Here is a 17,528-nt window from a genome sequence, read left to right as displayed (position 1 = left end):
TGTGTATATATATATATATGTGTATGTGTATATATATATATATATGTGTATGTGTATATATATATATGTGTATGTGTATATATATATATGTGTATGTGTATATATATATATATGTGTATTTATTTATTAAATGTGAATCACATTTTTATTTGGCGTACCCCAGTTTGTGAATACCTGATCTACTACATACTAAGGCAGAAGGCCTCTGGCATATATGTGGAATGTCTTACCAAGGAGCACACACTGTATCAAGCATGGAGATAAACTAGTAGGCTACAGAAGACAGACCAGTTTGTTATCCATTCTCTATAAACATCAACCAGGCTTATCTCAGTGCTACTATTCATCATATTTATCATTCCTGCATTGATCAAAATCATCATTATGGCCATTGTTTTCCGTTAGTATTTGCCTGTGGCATGTTTGAGAAGGACTTTCAGGTTGACTCTCTTGCCTGTGCATATGGTCCTAGACATTTTTTATTTTTTTATTTCACCTTTATTTAACCAGGTAGGCTAGTTGAGAACAAGTTCTCATTTACAACTGCGACTTGGCCAAGATAAAGCATAGCAGTGTGAACAGACAACACAGAGTTACACATGGAGCAAACAATAAACAAGTCAATAACACAGTAGAGAAAAAAAGAAAATAGTCTATATACATTGTGTGCAAAAGGCATGAGGAGGTAGGCAAATAATTACAATTTAGCAGATTAACACTGGAGTGATAAATTATCAGATGGTCATGTGCAGGTAGAGATACGGGTGTGCAGAAGAGTAAATAAATAAAAACAGTATGGGGATGAGGTAGGTAAATTGGGTGGGCTATTTACCGATGGACTATATACAGCTGCAGCGATCAGTTAGCTGCTCAGATAGCAGATGTTTAAAGTTGATGAGGGAGATAAAAGTCTCCAGCTTCAGCGATTTTTGCAATTCGTTCCAGTCACAGGCAGCAGAGAACTGGAAGGAAAGGCGGCCAAATGAGGTTTTGGCTTTAAGGATGATCAGTGAGATACACCTGCTGGAGCGCGTGCTACGGGTGGGTGTTGCCACCGTGACCAGTGAACTGAGATAAGGTGGAGCTTTACCTCGCATGGACTTGTAGATGACCTGGAGCCAGTGGGTCTGGCGACGAATATGTAGCGAGGGCCAGCCGACTAGACCATACAGGTCGCAGTGGTATAAGGTGCTGTGTCCACATGGCAGGAAAATGTAGGCCCTATTAATTTAGTAGGCTGCCTACGCTTTGACGCTGCTGGCATACACCGCTTTTCAGTTCATTTTCCTCACTGAGCAGATTCTTTGCGTTATTGATCTTGATTGAGTTGTGCACCGTCACTGTATTCCAGGACACATCTATTCAGTCAACTGTCAGAGGATTCTTTGATCACTACACAACACCGTTGTCGGTTCTAAGGGCAAGGCCTGACCTAAGAAAATGTCCTCCAACCACCTTTATCCAAAATGTAACCCCAAGTATAAAAGCCTGTGCCAAGCCTTTGGACTCCAGTGTATTAGAGGTGACTGTTCTGCTGACTGCCCACTTTCGGAGTGCTGTTCCCCTGAGGCCACGGGTTGAGATTGCATTTCAAGCGTTCTTCTCTTGGCCCGGTGCTTTGGACAGCGCACTCCCTCAGATGTAGGGTGATTTCAGTTTGATCCAGATCAGACTTCTTCAGCTGCAGTGTGTGTAACAGTGTACACACACACACACACACACACACACACTCCTATGACCTTCACAGAATGATTGTATGACTCAATAGTTTGGGATTTTGTAGGCTTTTACCTTATTTCTTTTTAAGCCTGCATTCCATGGTGAATGCAAGGTCTCATGTAGTCTGTCTTGTCTTGGGTACCTGTTTGTTCTGTCTTCCTGTTCCAGAGGAGCACTCTCTCTCTCCCTACCTGTCAATCAGTGCCCAGGGGGCAGGGCTTCAGTTGTGTTTCCTCGTACCAGAGGTGAGGGTGTTTATTGCCATGGAAGGCCTACATTTGAAGAACTGCCTTGGCTCTGGTCAAGTTTGCTTTGCCCTTAAACGTGCTGTTAATCAGCCAGTGTGTTGGGTAGCTCTGAGGTTTACAGGGTGGAAGGTCACATGATCTAAATGAATGCAAACCCTGCCCCTGACACACAACCATTTGTCAAATGCACTGAGAATACTTAATTTACTGGTATACAGATTGATACAAAAACTAACAGCCCCAGTGTTTCAGCCACGTGTGTGTGTGTGTGTGTGTGTGTGAGAGAGACCTCTGCCTGTGTATACTTTATGTGCCTGTGTAACAACCTCTCTCCTGTGTTTGTTTGTTTGTTTCAGGAGCTGCTGGGTATGCTTCGCCACGGATGAGGATGACCGCACGGCGGAGTGGGTGCGTCCGTGTCGCTGCCGAGGCTCCACCAAGTGGGTGCACCAGGCATGTCTGCAGCGCTGGGTGGACGAGAAGCAGAGGGGCAACAGCACGGCCCGCGTGTCCTGTCCGCAGTGCAACGCCGAGTACCTCATCGTCTTCCCCAAGCTGGGTATGATATGACAGGGCTAAGGCGGGGGCCTGGTGGATATGGGCCGGACTGGAGTTTCTTGGAGATAGTTAAAGAGATGGGAGTTTTCCTGGAATATTAGCTAGGAGATAGTTAGCGCTACAGCGCTGGATGTTGTTCCTGAATTTATGATGTCACGCTGTTTCTAGGCTACATCATTGAATTGTCGCCACACTGTCCAAGCTAATGTCTTCCCTGATTTCCACCTGTATGCTTATCACACATCAGGAGTAAGGAGTAGAGAGATTAACATGAATGAACTGCTTATGTGATGTGTTATGATTTCAGTCAGTTATGATTCAGGCCCATGTCATTTGAGTGTTTTGTAATTCTGTTCCAGCTTACCTTCTATATTGAGACAGCTTTGCTGCGTGTGTCAGCACAGTCAAGTAATAACAGCTGAATCATGGCCGAATCTGAAGTACAGTAGTCTTTCACTTTACTTAATAACGGATGCAGCACAGGGGCAGTGAGTCAGTGCTGTGAATTAGGAGGGGGACCTGAGAGCTCTAAAAAGCACTCCGCCTGTCTCAACTCACTGCATGTTTATTTACTCCCAAAGCCAGGGTAGGTTATGTGTGGCGAGTCTGGTAAATATACAGTTTGAGGGAGAAGTTACACAAGGAATAGGAGCGGGCAGGACACCCGCCAGATGCTCATTACCAGACCTGGGTTCGAATGGTATGAGACATATTTCTAATAGTTTGCTTTAGCCTGCCTGGTGTGCCAAATGTGTGGGCTTTGGACTTGTTACTATTGTGTTAATTCTATTGGTTTCATTTCACCAGGCAAAGCTCAGTCAAGCCCAGGAAAATCATTTAAAATGCATTTCAAATCATATTTGAACCCAGGTCTGCTATCGGCTCATTACCGGCCAGTTTCAGCCTCACTGGCAATTTGGAGAGGGGGTGAAGAGAGGAGCGGTTCCCACTAATTAACCTAAGCACGTCAGAGTGACGAGGCACTGATTATTCCCAAACACTGGCACTTAGTCATCAAGTTAACACGGCCAACCCTCTTCAAAAAGTGTTGCGTTGCAACTGTCACTTTCCTTAAGCGGTTGTTCCTCAGCTCAGCATTCGTTCATTCAGCGATGACAGAACTTTCAGCTCCCGTCAGTCACCGTGAGGGAGGAAACTTTTATGTAAGCAGAAACCCTGGAAACTGCTTTGGGGAATAACACTTGTTGTATATTTTCAAGCATATGGGGAAGCTATTAAATCACTCTGCCTAGACGTCTAATTAGTATGGAGTTGGCACTTTGAGCTACTGTGGCTACCAGAACAAGTGGGTCATTAACCATTAAAATGTTGACTAAATAGTGACCACATTGAGACTAGGTGCAAACTGAGAAGTAAGGCCTGGACATAATACAATGTATGCGGGCGGGTGGGCAAGCTCTGCTGGTAAGCAAGGCCACGTTGTATTTTTAGATGCAGGCCTGGCAGTGCTGTCAGTCACCTCTGTGTGACTATAAGCAGCAGGCTCAGCTAAACCAGCTGGACTGGAGCATGGAGACAAGGGCATTTCATTCTACCTCGTCTCTGGAGCATTCAGGTAATTGGGAACACTGGGATACAGGTCCTAGTCGTATATGGCAAGTACGGTATACCACTAGTGATGTCGTTGATAAAGTCATGGCACATGACAAACAGGGTGGGAAATGAACATTTTGGTCCACCAGCCACTGTGGCAGGTAGATAATAAAAATAAAAATCAGGGTCTGTTGTTTTTGGCCGGCGTCTTCACCAGATGAGCCACCCATGAAATGTGGCCTCAATGTTTATTATCATGTTCATCAGTTCCCCTACACACACATCCTCCACAAGTTTGTTTGTGTTCCTTTTTCTTTTGAGTACCCTGGTGGTTTGGTCTGGCAGTAACAAAGTGATAGATGAGATCATGAGGCAGTGTTTTATTTGGAGGGGTCCTCTAAATGTGCCCTAATCTATTGAAAGCTAACGTCCCTTGGCAAATCGTGTAGTAGGCTTAGTCCTCGATCGCTCATTGTTTGAGTCGTGGACACCAGCACACAGGGGCTTATGTTACCTTTGATTTAACAGTGAATGAAAAACCTCTGGAAGCCTTCTGAGACTTTTCCGACACACAGAGAGAGTGGGAGCTGACGCGTGGGAAGTCCTGTGTACCCATACTAATGATAACGTCCTGTAGGAGGCACACAGATGGGCATTCTTATTTACGCTATCTCCTAAGGCCCAAACCAATCTACTGGTCGTCACCCAGGTGTTAGGAGGAGAGAGGGATGGGGGAGGGGAAGACTGATGTAGACATCACAGGGTAAAAGATGAGGTAAGGGAGGGATGGTTGGGAGATGGGTAAGGATGAGAGGGATGGAGAGAGAAGGCTCTGTGATGTGGCAGACATTGAAGTGCACTAGTCTCTCTGCTCCTCCGAGCAAGCTTTCTTTGCCTCCCCCTATGTACAGACAGAGGTGTATAGTGATTGCGAGGGATGAAGGGAGGGAGAGAGGAAATTAGGCCACGGCATGACGAGAGCAGCTCATCAACCAGCGGCAGAGAGGAGACCGGGGCTGCCTGCCACTGCTGCTAATATATCACTTAAAAACCCAGGCCCCAAAAATAGCTGACTGCTCGGACAGCACCAGAGCACCCGACAAATCAGCAGCACACTGACGCTGCCAGCCTTCCAACTGGATCAGCAATCTTCCCGGTGACTCCCCGTTCTCCTCTAATACCCTGCCTGCGCTGGGGACTGGAAACGGACTGAACTAACGCTTCCCTATGACATTTATCTAATTTCACTGCACCATCATTATACTTCTGCAGCCAAATTATGACGTCCTTAGATTCCAGAGGTTGTGATGTGTCACGCTGTGTCTGACGTGTGATTTTTCTAGCTGAACTCAACACATTATTCTGCTCAGGCAGCCAGGCAGACTGAATGACCAAAGGATAGTGCGGTGGTAGTATTGCATCAGTGGGTCTCTCAGGGGTTGTCAGTAGTGTTTTAAAGGGTGACTGCACTTTCATCAAGAGCTCATGCTAGCAGCCATGACTGAAGGCAAATTAGATTTGTCTTGGGGGCGTGGTTTGATGTGGGTGTTTCTTGAGTGTGTCAGCCATTCAATCACAACAAACAAGTGCTTTCCTAGGAGCCAGTTGGTTTGGCGACAAATATGAAGAGAGGGCCAGCCAACGAGAGCATACAGGTCACAGTGGTGGGTAGTGTATGGGGCTTTGGTGACAAAACAGATAGACTACATCCAATTTGCTGAGTAGAGTGTTGGAGGCTATTTTGTAAATGACATCGCCAAAGTCCAGGATCGGTAGGATAGTCAAGTTTTACTAGGGTATGTTTTAGAGGTCGACCGATTAATCGGAATGGCCGATTAATTAGGGCCGATTTCAAGTTTTCATAACAATCGGAAATCGGTATATTTGGGCGCCGATTTAAAAAAAACATATATATATTTTTATACCTTTATTTAAATAGGCAAGTCAGTTAAGGTGGGTTAACTGCCTTGTTCAGGGGCAGAACGACAGATGTTCACCTTGTCAGCTCGGGGATCCAATCTTGCAACCTTACAGTTAATGAGTCCAACGCAATAACGACCTGCCTCTCTCTCGTTGCACTCCACAAAGAGACTACCTGTTACGCGAATGCAGTAAGCCAAGGTAAGCTAGCATTAAACTTATCTTATAAAAAACAATCAATCATAATCACTAGTTAACTACACATGGTTGATGATATTACTAGATATTATCTAGCGTGTCCTGCATTGCATATAATCTGACTGAGCATACAAGCATCTGACTGAGCGGTGGTAGAAAGAAGCAGGTGCGTAAACATTCATTCAAACAGCACTTTCGTGCGTTTTGCCAGCAGCTCTTTATTGTGTGTCAAGCATTGCGCTGTTTATGACTTCAAGCCTATCAACTCCCGAGATGAGGCTGGTGTAACCGAAGTAAAATGGCTAGCTAGTTAGCGCGCGCTAACTAGAGCTGTACTGTTACACTGGCAATACTAAAGTGCCTATGAGAACATCCAATAGTCAAAGGTTAATGAAATACAAATGGTATAGAGGGAAATAGTCCTATAATTCCTATAATAACTACAACCTAAAACTTCTTACCTGGGAATATTGAAGACTCATGTTAAAAGGAACCACCAGCTTTCATATGTTCTCATGTTCTGAGCAAGGAACTGAAACGTTAGCTTTCTTACATAGCACATATTGCACTTTTACTTTCTTCTCCAACACTTTGTTTTTGCATTATTTAAACCAAATTGAACATGTTTCATTATTCACTTGAGGCTAAATTGATTTCATTGATGTATTATATTAAGTTAAAATAAGTGTTCATTCAGTATTGTTGTAATTGTAATTATTACAAATATAAAAAATTCTACCGATTAATCGGTATCGGCTTTTTTGGTCAGCCAATAATCGGTATCGGCGTTGAAAAATCATAATCGGTCGACCTCTAGTATGTTTGGCAGCATGAGTGAAGGAGGCTTTGTTGCGAAATCGGAAGCTGATTCTAGATTTAATTTTGGATTGGAGATGCTTAATGTGAGTCTGGATGGAAAGTTTACAGTCTAACCAGACACCTAGGTATTTGTAGTCGACATATTATAAGTCAGAACCATCCAGAGTAGTGATGCTAGTCGGGCAGGCGGGTGGGTGCAGCAATCGGTTGAAGAGCATGCATTTAGTTTTACTTGCATTTAAAAGCAGTTGGAGGTCACGGATGGAGTGTTGATGTATACAGAATGGTGTCGTCTGCGTAGAGGTGGATCAGAGAATCACCATCAGCAAGAGTGACATCATTGATGTATACAGAGAAAAGAGTCAACCCGAGAATTGAACCCTGTGGCACCCCCACAGATACTGCCAGAGGTCCGGACAACAGGCCCTCCGATTTGACACACTGAATTCTGAAAAGTAGTTGGTGAACCAGGTGTGGCAGTCATTAGAGAAACCAAAGCTGTTTAGTCTGCCAATAAGAGTGTGGTGATTGACGAAAGCCTTGGCCAGGTCGATGAAGACTGCTGCACAGTACTGTCTTTTATCGATGGCGGTTATGATATCGTTTAAGACCTTGAACGTGGCTGAGGTGCACCCATGACCAGCTCGGAAACCAGATTGCAGTGGAGAAGGTACGGGGGGATTCGAAATGGTCGGTGATCTATTTGTTAACTTGGCTTTCAAAGACTTTAGAAAGGCAGGGCAGGATGGATATAGGTCTATAAGAGTTTGGGTCTAGAGTGTCTCCCCCTTTTGAAGAGGGGGATGACTGCGGCAGCTTTCCAATCTTGGGATCTCAGACGATACGAAAAACAGGTTGAATAGGCTAGTATTAGGGGTTGCAACAATGTTGTCGGATAATTTTAGAAAGAGAGGGTCCAGATTGTCTAGCCCAGCTGATTAGTAAGGTTCCAGATGTTGCAGCTCTTTCAGAACATCAGCTGTCTGGATTTGGATGAAGGAGAAGCAGGGGGGGTTTGGGCAAGTTTCTGCGGGGGGTGCAGAGCTGTTGACCGGGGTAGGGGTAGCCAGGTGGAAAACATGGCCAGCCGTAGAAAAATGCTTAATGATATTATCAGTGGTGTCGGTGTTTCCTAGCCTCAGTGCAGCTGGGAGGAGGTGCTCTTATTCTCTATGGACTTTACAGTGTTCCAAAACCTTTTGGAATTAGTACTACAGGATGCACATTTCTGTTTGAAAAAGCTAGCCTTAGCTTTCCTAACTAACTGTGTATATTGGTTCCGGACTTCCCTGAAAAGTTGCATATCGAGGGGGCTGTTCAATACTAATGCAGTACACCACAGGATGTTTTTGTGCTTGTCAAGGGCAGTCAAGTCTGGAGTGAACCAAGGGCTATATCTACTCTTAGTTCTGCATTTTTGAATGGGGCTTGCTTATTTAAGATGGTGAGGAAAGCACTTTTAAAGAGCGACCAGGCATCCTCTACTGACTGAATGAGGTCAATATCCTTCCAGGATACCCGGGCCAATTCGATTAGAAAGGTCTGCTCGCTAAAGTGTTTTAGGGAGTGTTTGACAGTGATGAGGGGTGGTCGTTTGACCGCGGACCCATTACAGATGCATGCAATGAGGCAGTGATCGCTGAGATCCTGGTTGAAGACAGCAGAGGTGTATTTAGAGGGCAAGTTGGTCAGCCCTTACATCAGCTGATATCTCAAAGTGCTGTACATAAACCCAGCCTAAAACCCCAAACAGCAAGCAATGCAGGTGTAGAAGCACGGTGGCTAGGAAAAACTCCCTAGAAAGGCCAAAACCTAGGAAGAAACCTAGAGAGGAACCAGGCTATGAGGGGTGGCCAGTCCTCTTCTGGCTGTGCCGGGTGGAGATTATAACAGAACATGGCCAAGATGTTCAAATGTTCATAAATTACCATCATGGTCAAATAATAATAATCACAGTAGTTGTCGAGGGTGCAACAGGTCAGCACCTCAAGAGTAAATGTCAGTTGGCTTTTCATAGCCGACCATTAAGAGTATCTCTACCCCTCCTGCTGTCTCTAGAGAGTTGAAAACAGCAGGTCTGGGACAGGTCGCATCCTGAGACGAGGCCGAGTATAGCCCACAAAGATCTCTGCCACAGCACAACCCAAGGAGGGGTGCCAACCCAGACAGGAAGATAATGTCAGTGACTCAACCCACTCAAGTGACGCACACCTCTTAGGGACGGCATGGAAGAGCACCAGTAAGCCAGTGACTCAGCCACTGTGATATGGTTAGAGGCATAGAATCCCAGTGGAGAGAGGGAATCTGGCCAGGCAGAGACGGCAAGGGCGGTTTGTTGCTCCAGAGCCTTTCCGTTCACCTTCACACCCCCGGGCCAGACTACACTCAATCAAATGACCTACTGAAGAGATGAGTCTTCAGTAAAGACTTAAACGTCTTTAACTTTAAACTTAAGCGTCTCTCACATGGGTAGGCAGACCATTCCATAAAAATGCAGCTCTATAGGAGAAAGCCCTGCCTCCAGCTGTTTGCTTAGAAATTCTAGGGACAATTAGGAGGTCTGCGTCTTGTGACCGTAGCAAATGTGTAGGTATGTACGGCAGGACCAAATCGGAAAGATAGGTAGGATCAAGCCCATGTAATGCTTTGTAGGTTAGCAGTAAAACCTTGAAATCAGCCCTTGCCTTAATAGGAAGCCAGTGTAGGGAGGCTAGCACTGGAGTAATATGATCAAATCTTTTGGTTTTAGCATCCGTATTTAGCACTAACTGAAGTTTATTTAGTGCTTTATCCAGGTAGCCGGAAAGTAGAGCATTGCAGTAGTCTAACCTAGAAGTAACAAAAGCGTGAGTTAATTTTTCTGCATAATTTATGGACAGAAAGTTTCAGATTTTTGCAATGTTACGTAGATGGAAAAAAGTTGTCCTTGAAACGTCTTGATATGTTCGTCAAAAGAGAGATCAGGGTCCAGAGTAACGCCAAGGTCCTTCACAGTTTTACAACCATCAAGATTAATTGTCAGATTCAACAGAAGATATCTTTGTTTCTTGGCACCTAGAAGAAGCATCTCTGTTTTGTCCAAGTTTAAAAGTAGAACATTTGCAGCCTTCCTTATGTCTGAAATACAGGCTTCCAGGAAGGGCAATTTTGGGGCTTCACCATGTTTCATTGAAATGTACAGCTGTGTCGTCCGCATGGCAGTGAAAGTTAACATGTTTTCGAATGACATCCAAGAGGTCAAATATATATGTTGAAACAATAGTGGTTCTAAAACGGAACCTTGAGGAACACCGAAATTTACAGTTGATTTGTCAGAGGACAAACCATCCACAGAGAAACGGATATCTTTCCGACAGATAAGATCTAAACCAGGCCAGAACTTGTCCGTGTAGACCAATTTGGGTTTCCAATCTCTCCAAAAGAATGTGGTGATCGATGGTATCAAACGCAGCACAGGTCAGGGAGCACAAGGACAGATGCAGAGCCTCGGTGTGACACCATTAAAATGTCATTTACCACCTTCACAAGTGCAGTCTCAGTGCTATGATTGGGTCTAAAACCAGACCGAAGCATTTTGTATACATTGTTTGTCTTCAGGAAGGCAGTGAGTTGCTTTACAACAGACTTTTCTAAACATTTTGAAAGGAATGGGAGATTCGATATAGGCAGATTTTTTTTTCTTTTTTCTTTTCTTTTTTCTCTGGGTCAAGGTTTGTCTTTTTCAAGAGAGTCTTTATTACTGCCACTTTTAGTGAGTTTGGTACACATCCAGTGGATAGAGAGACGTTTATTATTTGACATAGGAGGGCCAAGCACAGGAAGCAGCTCTTTCAGCAGTTTAGTTGGAATAGGGTCCAGTATGCAGCTTGAAGGTTTTAGAGGCCATGATTATTTTCATCATTGTGTCAAGAGATATAGTACTTGAGTGTCTCTCTTGATCCTATGTCCTGGCAGAGTTGTGCAGACTCAGGACAACTGAGCTTTTGAGGAATACTCAGATTTTAAGAGGAGTCCGTAATTTGCTTTCTAATGATCTTTTCCTCAAAGATGTTCATGATTTTATTACTGCTGAAGTGAAAGCCATCCTCTCTTGGGGAATGCTGCTTTTTAGTTAGCTTTGTGACAGTTTCAAAAAGTTCAAAATTGTTCTTATTTTCCTCAATTAAGTTGGAAAAATAGGATGATCGAGCAGCAGTGAGGGCTCTTCTATACTGCACGGGACTGTCTTTCCAAGCTAGTCGGAAGACTTACAGTTGGGTGTGGCGCCATTTCCGTTCCAATTTTCTGGAAGCTTGCTTCAGAGCTCGGGTATTTTCTATATACCAGGGAGCTAGTTTCTTATGACAAATATGTATAGTTTTTAGGGGTGCAACTGCATCTAGGGTATTGCGCAAGGTTAAATTGAGTTCCTCAGTTAGGTGGTTAACCTCTCTGGGATATGTGGGAAGCTAGCGTCCCACCTGGCCAAAAGCCAGGAAAAATAGCTTCAAATTCAAATAAATTACTATAAAAATCTAACTTTCATTAAATCACACATGCAAGATAGCAAATTAAAGCTACACTTGTTGTGAATCCAGCCAACATGTCAGATTTCAAAAAGGCTTTTCGGCGAAAGCAAACAATGCTATTATCTGAGGATAGCACCTCCGTAAACAAAGAGAGAAACCATATTTCAACCCTGCAGGCGCGACACAAAACGCAGAAATAAAAATATAATTCATGCCTTACCTTTGACGAGCTTCTTTTGTTGGCACTCCAATATGTCCCATAAACATCACAAATGGTCCCTTTGTTCGATTAATTCCGTCGATATATATCAAAAATGTCCATTTATTTGGCGCATTTGATCCAGAATAACACCGGTTCCAACTTACTCAACGTGACTACAAAATATCTCAAAAGTTACCTGTAAACTTTGCCAAAACATTTCAAACTACTTTTGTGTAAAACAACTTTAGGTATTTTTTTTACGTAAATATTCAATAAAATTGAAGACGAGATGATCTGTGTTCAATACAGGAAGAAAACAAACTGAAGCATGCTTTCTGGTCACGCGCCTCTATCTAACAGTACACTTCAAGTGACCCTCTTCAAGATGGCAGTACTTCTTCATTACACAAAGGAATAACCTCAACCAATTTCTAAAGACTGTTGACATCCAGTGGAAGCGATAGGAACTGCAAGAAGGTCCCTTAGATTCCCAATGAAAACCCATTGAAAGAGTGACCTAAAAAAAAAAACCTGAATGGTTTGGGGTTTCGCCTGCTAAATAAGTTCTGTTATACTCACAGACATGATTCAAACAGTTTTAGAAACTTCAGAGTGATTTCTATCTAATACTATGCATATCTTATCTTCTGGGGATGAGTAGCAGGCAGTTGAATTTGGGCATGCATTTCATCCAGAAGTGAAAATACTGCCCCATCACCAAGAAATTAACTGATTTTTGTCCTCTGACGTCCTTGGGTAGGCAGAGGGCGTCTGAAGGGCGTCAAGGAATCTTTGTCTGAGAATTTATAGCACGACTTTTGATGCTCCGGCTCTGGTTGGGGTCTGAGCAGATTATTTGTTGTAATTGCAAACTTAATAAAATGGTGGTTCGATAGTCCAGGATTATGAGGAAAAACATTAAGATCCACAACATTTATTCCATGGGACAAAACTAGGTCCAGAGTATGACTGTGACAGTGAGTAGGTCCAGAGACATGTTGGACAAAACCCACTGAGTCGATGATGGCTCCGAAAGCCTTTTGGAGTGGGTCTGTGGACCTTTCCATGTGAATATTAAAATCACCAAATATTAGAATATTATCTGCTATGACTACAAAGTCTGATAGGAATTCAGGGAACTCAGTGAGGAAGGCTGTATATGGCCCAGGAGGCCTGTAAACAGTAGCTATGACAGAACCCTGCAGGCTATCTCTGCAGTAGATTGCAACCCCGCCCCCTTTGGCAGTTCTATCTTGTCAGAAAATGTTGAAGTTGGGGATGGACATTTGGAGTGGAGGTAAACCTAGGCATTGAGTGACAATGAGAGCGGTTGCGTCTCTGGAGGCACCATTTAAACCAGGTGAGGTCTCTGCATGTGTGGAGGGTGCGACAAAAGAGCTATCTAAGGTATTTAGGGCGGGGCTGGGGGCTCCATAGTGAAATAATATAATAATATAATAATAATAACTAACCTTAACAGCAGTAGACAAGGCATATTGACATTAGGGAGAGGCATGAGTAGTCGAGTGATCATAGGGTCCAATGAGCAGCAAAAGGTGAGTCGGGGCTGTTCGGTAGTCGCTACTACGCTAGGCGAGCTGGAGACAAGGCGTTCAGAAAGCTAGCGGGCCGTGGCCAGCAGATGGATTTTTGGCGACGTCGCAATGGAAAAGCCTGTTGAAACCACCTCGGACGATTACGTCGGCAGACCAGTCGTGATGGATCGGCGGGGCTCCTTATCGGCAAGAAAGGGTCCAGGCAAATTGGCAAATAGGTATTGTAGTCCAAGAATTAGTTGGTGGACTTCTTCGGCTAGCCAGGAGATGGGCCTAGCTCGAGGCTAGCTCATGGCTAACTGGTGCTTGCTTCGGGACGGAGACGTTAGCCTGGTGTAGCCACTTGATCACTGTGGCCTACAGACAGACACGAGACTAAATGGGGCGGCAGGGTAGCCTAGTGGTTAGAATGTTGGACTAGTAACCGGGAAGGTTGCAAGTTCAAACCCCCGAGCTGACAAGGTACACATCTGTCGTTCTGCCCCTGAACAGGCAGTTAACCCACTGTTCCTAGGCCGTCATTGAAAATAAGAATTTGTTCTTAACTGACTTGCCTAGTTAAATAAAGGTAAAATAAATAAAAAATAAACAGATTCTGTGTCTAGATTTCTGATCTGACTGGGCTGCTAAGAAGTAAACTTAGGAAGAAAATTAAAATTGTCTACTTTCCCACAGTTAGCAATGGCTTTAAGATGTTTAATTGTCTTTAATCAGCCCTGGAAACTGCACACAAACATGGAGGACAGCTTTAAATGTGTGTAATAAAGGCGGAGCTAGAGTATGGGCGCTGGGTGGTGTTAATTAATTTTTACAATTATTTTATTTAACCTTTATTTAACTTGGCAAGTTAGTTAAGAACAAATTATTATTTACAATGCCGGCCTACCCCAGCCTAAACCTAACCCGGACGACGCTGGGCCAATTGTGGTCTGCCCTACGAGACTCCCAATCACAGCCGATTGTGATACAGCCTGGAATCAAACCAGTGCCTTATTCCGCTGTGCCATTCGCGAGCCCTCCCGAGTGCTGACAGGCTGAACCCAGCTCATTTGTTAGCCTGACGGGCATCAGGCCTACTCATGTTCCTACTCTCAGGGCCGGGCCTCTGGTTGGTGCAGCATCACAATAGTGGATTTACACCATGGTGTATGTGTTTGGATGTAGTTTACCACTCATGTCATGTTTTTCCTCTGCTAGTTGTGAGCTGTAAGCTCTGTGATTTCTAGTAGGAGAGGAGAGTGCAGTTAGCTGTAGCACTGGTATGCTAAGATAGCTATTTTTACATCAGCAACTGATAATTTCGATCCATCCTATCATGCGGTTTTGGCCGGTGGTGTAAAATGAATGATGGTGTGTCCTTGCTGGTCCTTCTGGGAGAGGTTAAACAAGTGGGTTGGAACAGTGTGCCAACCTGCCTGCCCGGCAATTAAGAAGTGGGATGCAGTTCTCTCTCTCTCCCATCTCCCCTCTTTTAATAATCTTAATTATGGAATCTGCTGCCAAGCGCTGAAATGAATTGCTCAGCTTTCCGTTTTGCCAATAGACATTAAGTGTGACCCAGTTCCCTCTAGCCGGGGTTGGCGTAATGTTTAGGCATGGAGAAAGCGTAAGGGATTCCGACGCAGTCATCAAAATATGCCCAGATTAATGTGCTCAAGCGGGATCAATCTGGTTAGCAAACATAGGTGCACTAAGGCACAATCCTGGAAAGTGGCAGAACTGTCAGGAGGCAGGAAACTACTTTAGGAAATTAAAAGTTTTTGTTCCTCGTTTAGCCTTTGGTAGCTTTGAGGTGACAAATGTCACCCTTCCATTGTTCGTTCGGGTCTCTGTAGCCAGCTGAAAAGTCCACTGCAGTCCTATGACTGAGAGGGAGAAAGCCGCCATCTTGGACTGAAACACCAGTGTTCTTAAATTTGAGACCTAATGTCATGCCTTTCTCCAAAAAAGCATTAGCACCATCAATACAGGCATTCAGTGAAAATCATTGATGGAAATACCAGTCGATGGAAATACATTTGACTGTCGTGTGTGTATCGGTCTATTGGGTACATTTGCATAATTTAGTGGAAATAAAATTGGCGTGTGTGTATTTTCGTTAGTCGTCGTATAGCCTATCTTATTTATCCAGCATAGCTATCACACCTGCACAGCATACAGAGCCTATTTTGAGCGGGATTTCTGCTGCAGCTCCTCAGCTCATTACTGCTGGAGTGAAACGTGCTTTAATAAGCCCAGTCACTGTGCAACAATTCTAAATGCAATCGTGTATTAAAGGGCGACTGCACTTCCTGTTTTTCGTAAATGCTCATTAAGAAATGTTTGCGGCCATGATAGAAGGAAAATGTTATCTTGGGGGTGTGGTTTTATGTGGGTGCATCTTTGCCATGCAATCACAACAAACAAGTGCAGTAGTGAGTACAGGGAGGTCAGTTAAGATAGCTTTTACTATGGAGAGAATGGATTTTCAAGTTGGACTTCTCCCTTCCTGTCTCGCCATCAAGATGGTCAGCTAATTCAGTTCGGCTAAAGCCTGCGCTGACCTTGTGCTTATACAGCGGGCTATCCTATCTAGCTCTGTAAAATTGATGATGGCTAAAGCCAGGGTCTGGAATGTGTTTCATAGGACACTCGTTCTTCAACACCCTGCTACAACAGTAGCTTGCAACTTAGTTTCGACGTTTCATCACATCATGTAAATGCATGTTACCGTGGAAACGGTATCGACTGCGAGTTGAATGCCCGGTCATGAGTCAGCTCAGCTGTCCTTCAACACAATATTCTATTCTTACTGGCTAGTTATGTCTCGCGTCATCTCTCCTTATGTCTGTTGTTACATCTTTCCCTCGGGACAAATCCCAGAACTACTAATATCGGCTAATGTACATGTGGACATTGCAAAGAAATATAAATTAAGAAATATAAATATGAGTAGGAGAATTATCAGAGTCTGGAATATACAGTGCCTTGCGAAAGTATTCGGCCCCCTTGAACTTTGCGACCTTTTGCCACATTTCAGGCTTCAAACATAAAGATATAAAACTGTATTTTTTTGTGAAGAATCAACAACAAGTGGGACACAATCATGAAGTGGAACGACATTTATTGGATATTTCAAACTTTTTTAACAAATCAAAAACTGAAAAATTGGGCGTGCAAAATTATTCAGCCCCTTTACTTTCAGTGCAGCAAACTCTCTCCAGAAGTTCAGTGAGGATCTCTGAATGATCCAATGTTGACCTAAATGACTAATGATGATAAATACAATCCACATGTGTGTAATCAAGTCTCCGTATAAATGCACCTGCACTGTGATAGTCTCAGAGGTCCGTTAAAAGCGCAGAGAGCATCATGAAGAACAAGGAACACACCAGGCAGGTCCGAGATACTGTTGTGAAGAAGTTTAAAGCCGGATTTGGATACAAAAAGATTTCCCAAGCTTTAAACATCCCAAGGAGCACTGTGCAAGCGATAATATTGAAATGGAAGGAGTATCAGACCACTGCAAATCTACCAAGACCTGGCCGTCCCTCTAAACTTTCAGCTCATACAAGGAGAAGACTGATCAGAGATGCAGCCAAGAGGCCCATGATCACTCTGGATGAACTGCAGAGATCTACAGCTGAGGTGGGAGACTCTGTCCATAGGACAACAATCAGTCGTATATTGCACAAATCTGGCCTTTATGGAAGAGTGGCAAGAAGAAAGCCATTTCTTAAAGATATCCATAAAAAGTGTCGTTTAAAGTTTGCCACAAGCCACCTGGGAGACACACCAAACATGTGGAAGAAGGTGCTCTGGTCAGATGAAACCAAAATTGAACTTTTTGGCAACAATGCAAAACGTTATGTTTGGCGTAAAAGCAACACAGCTCATCACCCTGAACACACCATACCCACTGTCAAACATGGTGGTGGCAGCATCATGGTTTGGGCCTGCTTTTCTTCAGCAGGGACAGGGAAGATGGTTAAAATTGATGGGAAGATGGATGGAACCAAATACAGGACCATTCTGGAAGAAAACCTGATGGAGTCTGCAAAAGACCTGAGACTGGGACGGAGATTTGTCTTCCAACAAGACAATGATCCAAAACATAAAGCAAAATCTACAATGGAATGGTTCAAAAATAAACATATCCAGGTGTTAGAATGGCCAAGTCAAAGTCCAGACCTGAATCCAATCGAGAATCTGTGGAAAGAACTGAAAACTGCTGTTCACAAATGCTCTCCATTCAACCTCACTGAGC

The 17,528-nt window shown here is 43.9% G+C and overlaps 1 protein-coding gene across 4 annotated transcripts in view; it reads left to right on the top strand.

The window, feature by feature from the left end:
- marchf5 (membrane-associated ring finger (C3HC4) 5) overlaps nt 1-17,528 on the top strand; it is a 68,549-nt gene that overhangs the window by 30,979 nt on the left and 20,042 nt on the right. For all 4 annotated transcript variants that reach the window (XM_021580240.3, XM_021580241.3, XM_090216660.1 and 1 more), the window contains exon 2: nt 2,324-2,526. In XM_021580240.3, coding sequence (XP_021435915.1) covers nt 2,324-2,526 — 203 coding nt within the window. The remainder of the gene's footprint in view (nt 1-2,323; nt 2,527-17,528) is intronic.

Source organism: Oncorhynchus mykiss, chromosome 23, assembly GCF_057628025.1.
Source record: "Oncorhynchus mykiss isolate SJ-2025 chromosome 23, ASM5762802v1, whole genome shotgun sequence".
Classification (NCBI taxonomy): domain Eukaryota; kingdom Metazoa; phylum Chordata; class Actinopteri; order Salmoniformes; family Salmonidae; genus Oncorhynchus; species Oncorhynchus mykiss.
Note: the sequence above shows the minus strand (reverse complement) of the source record. Positions and strands in the feature narration are given on the sequence as shown.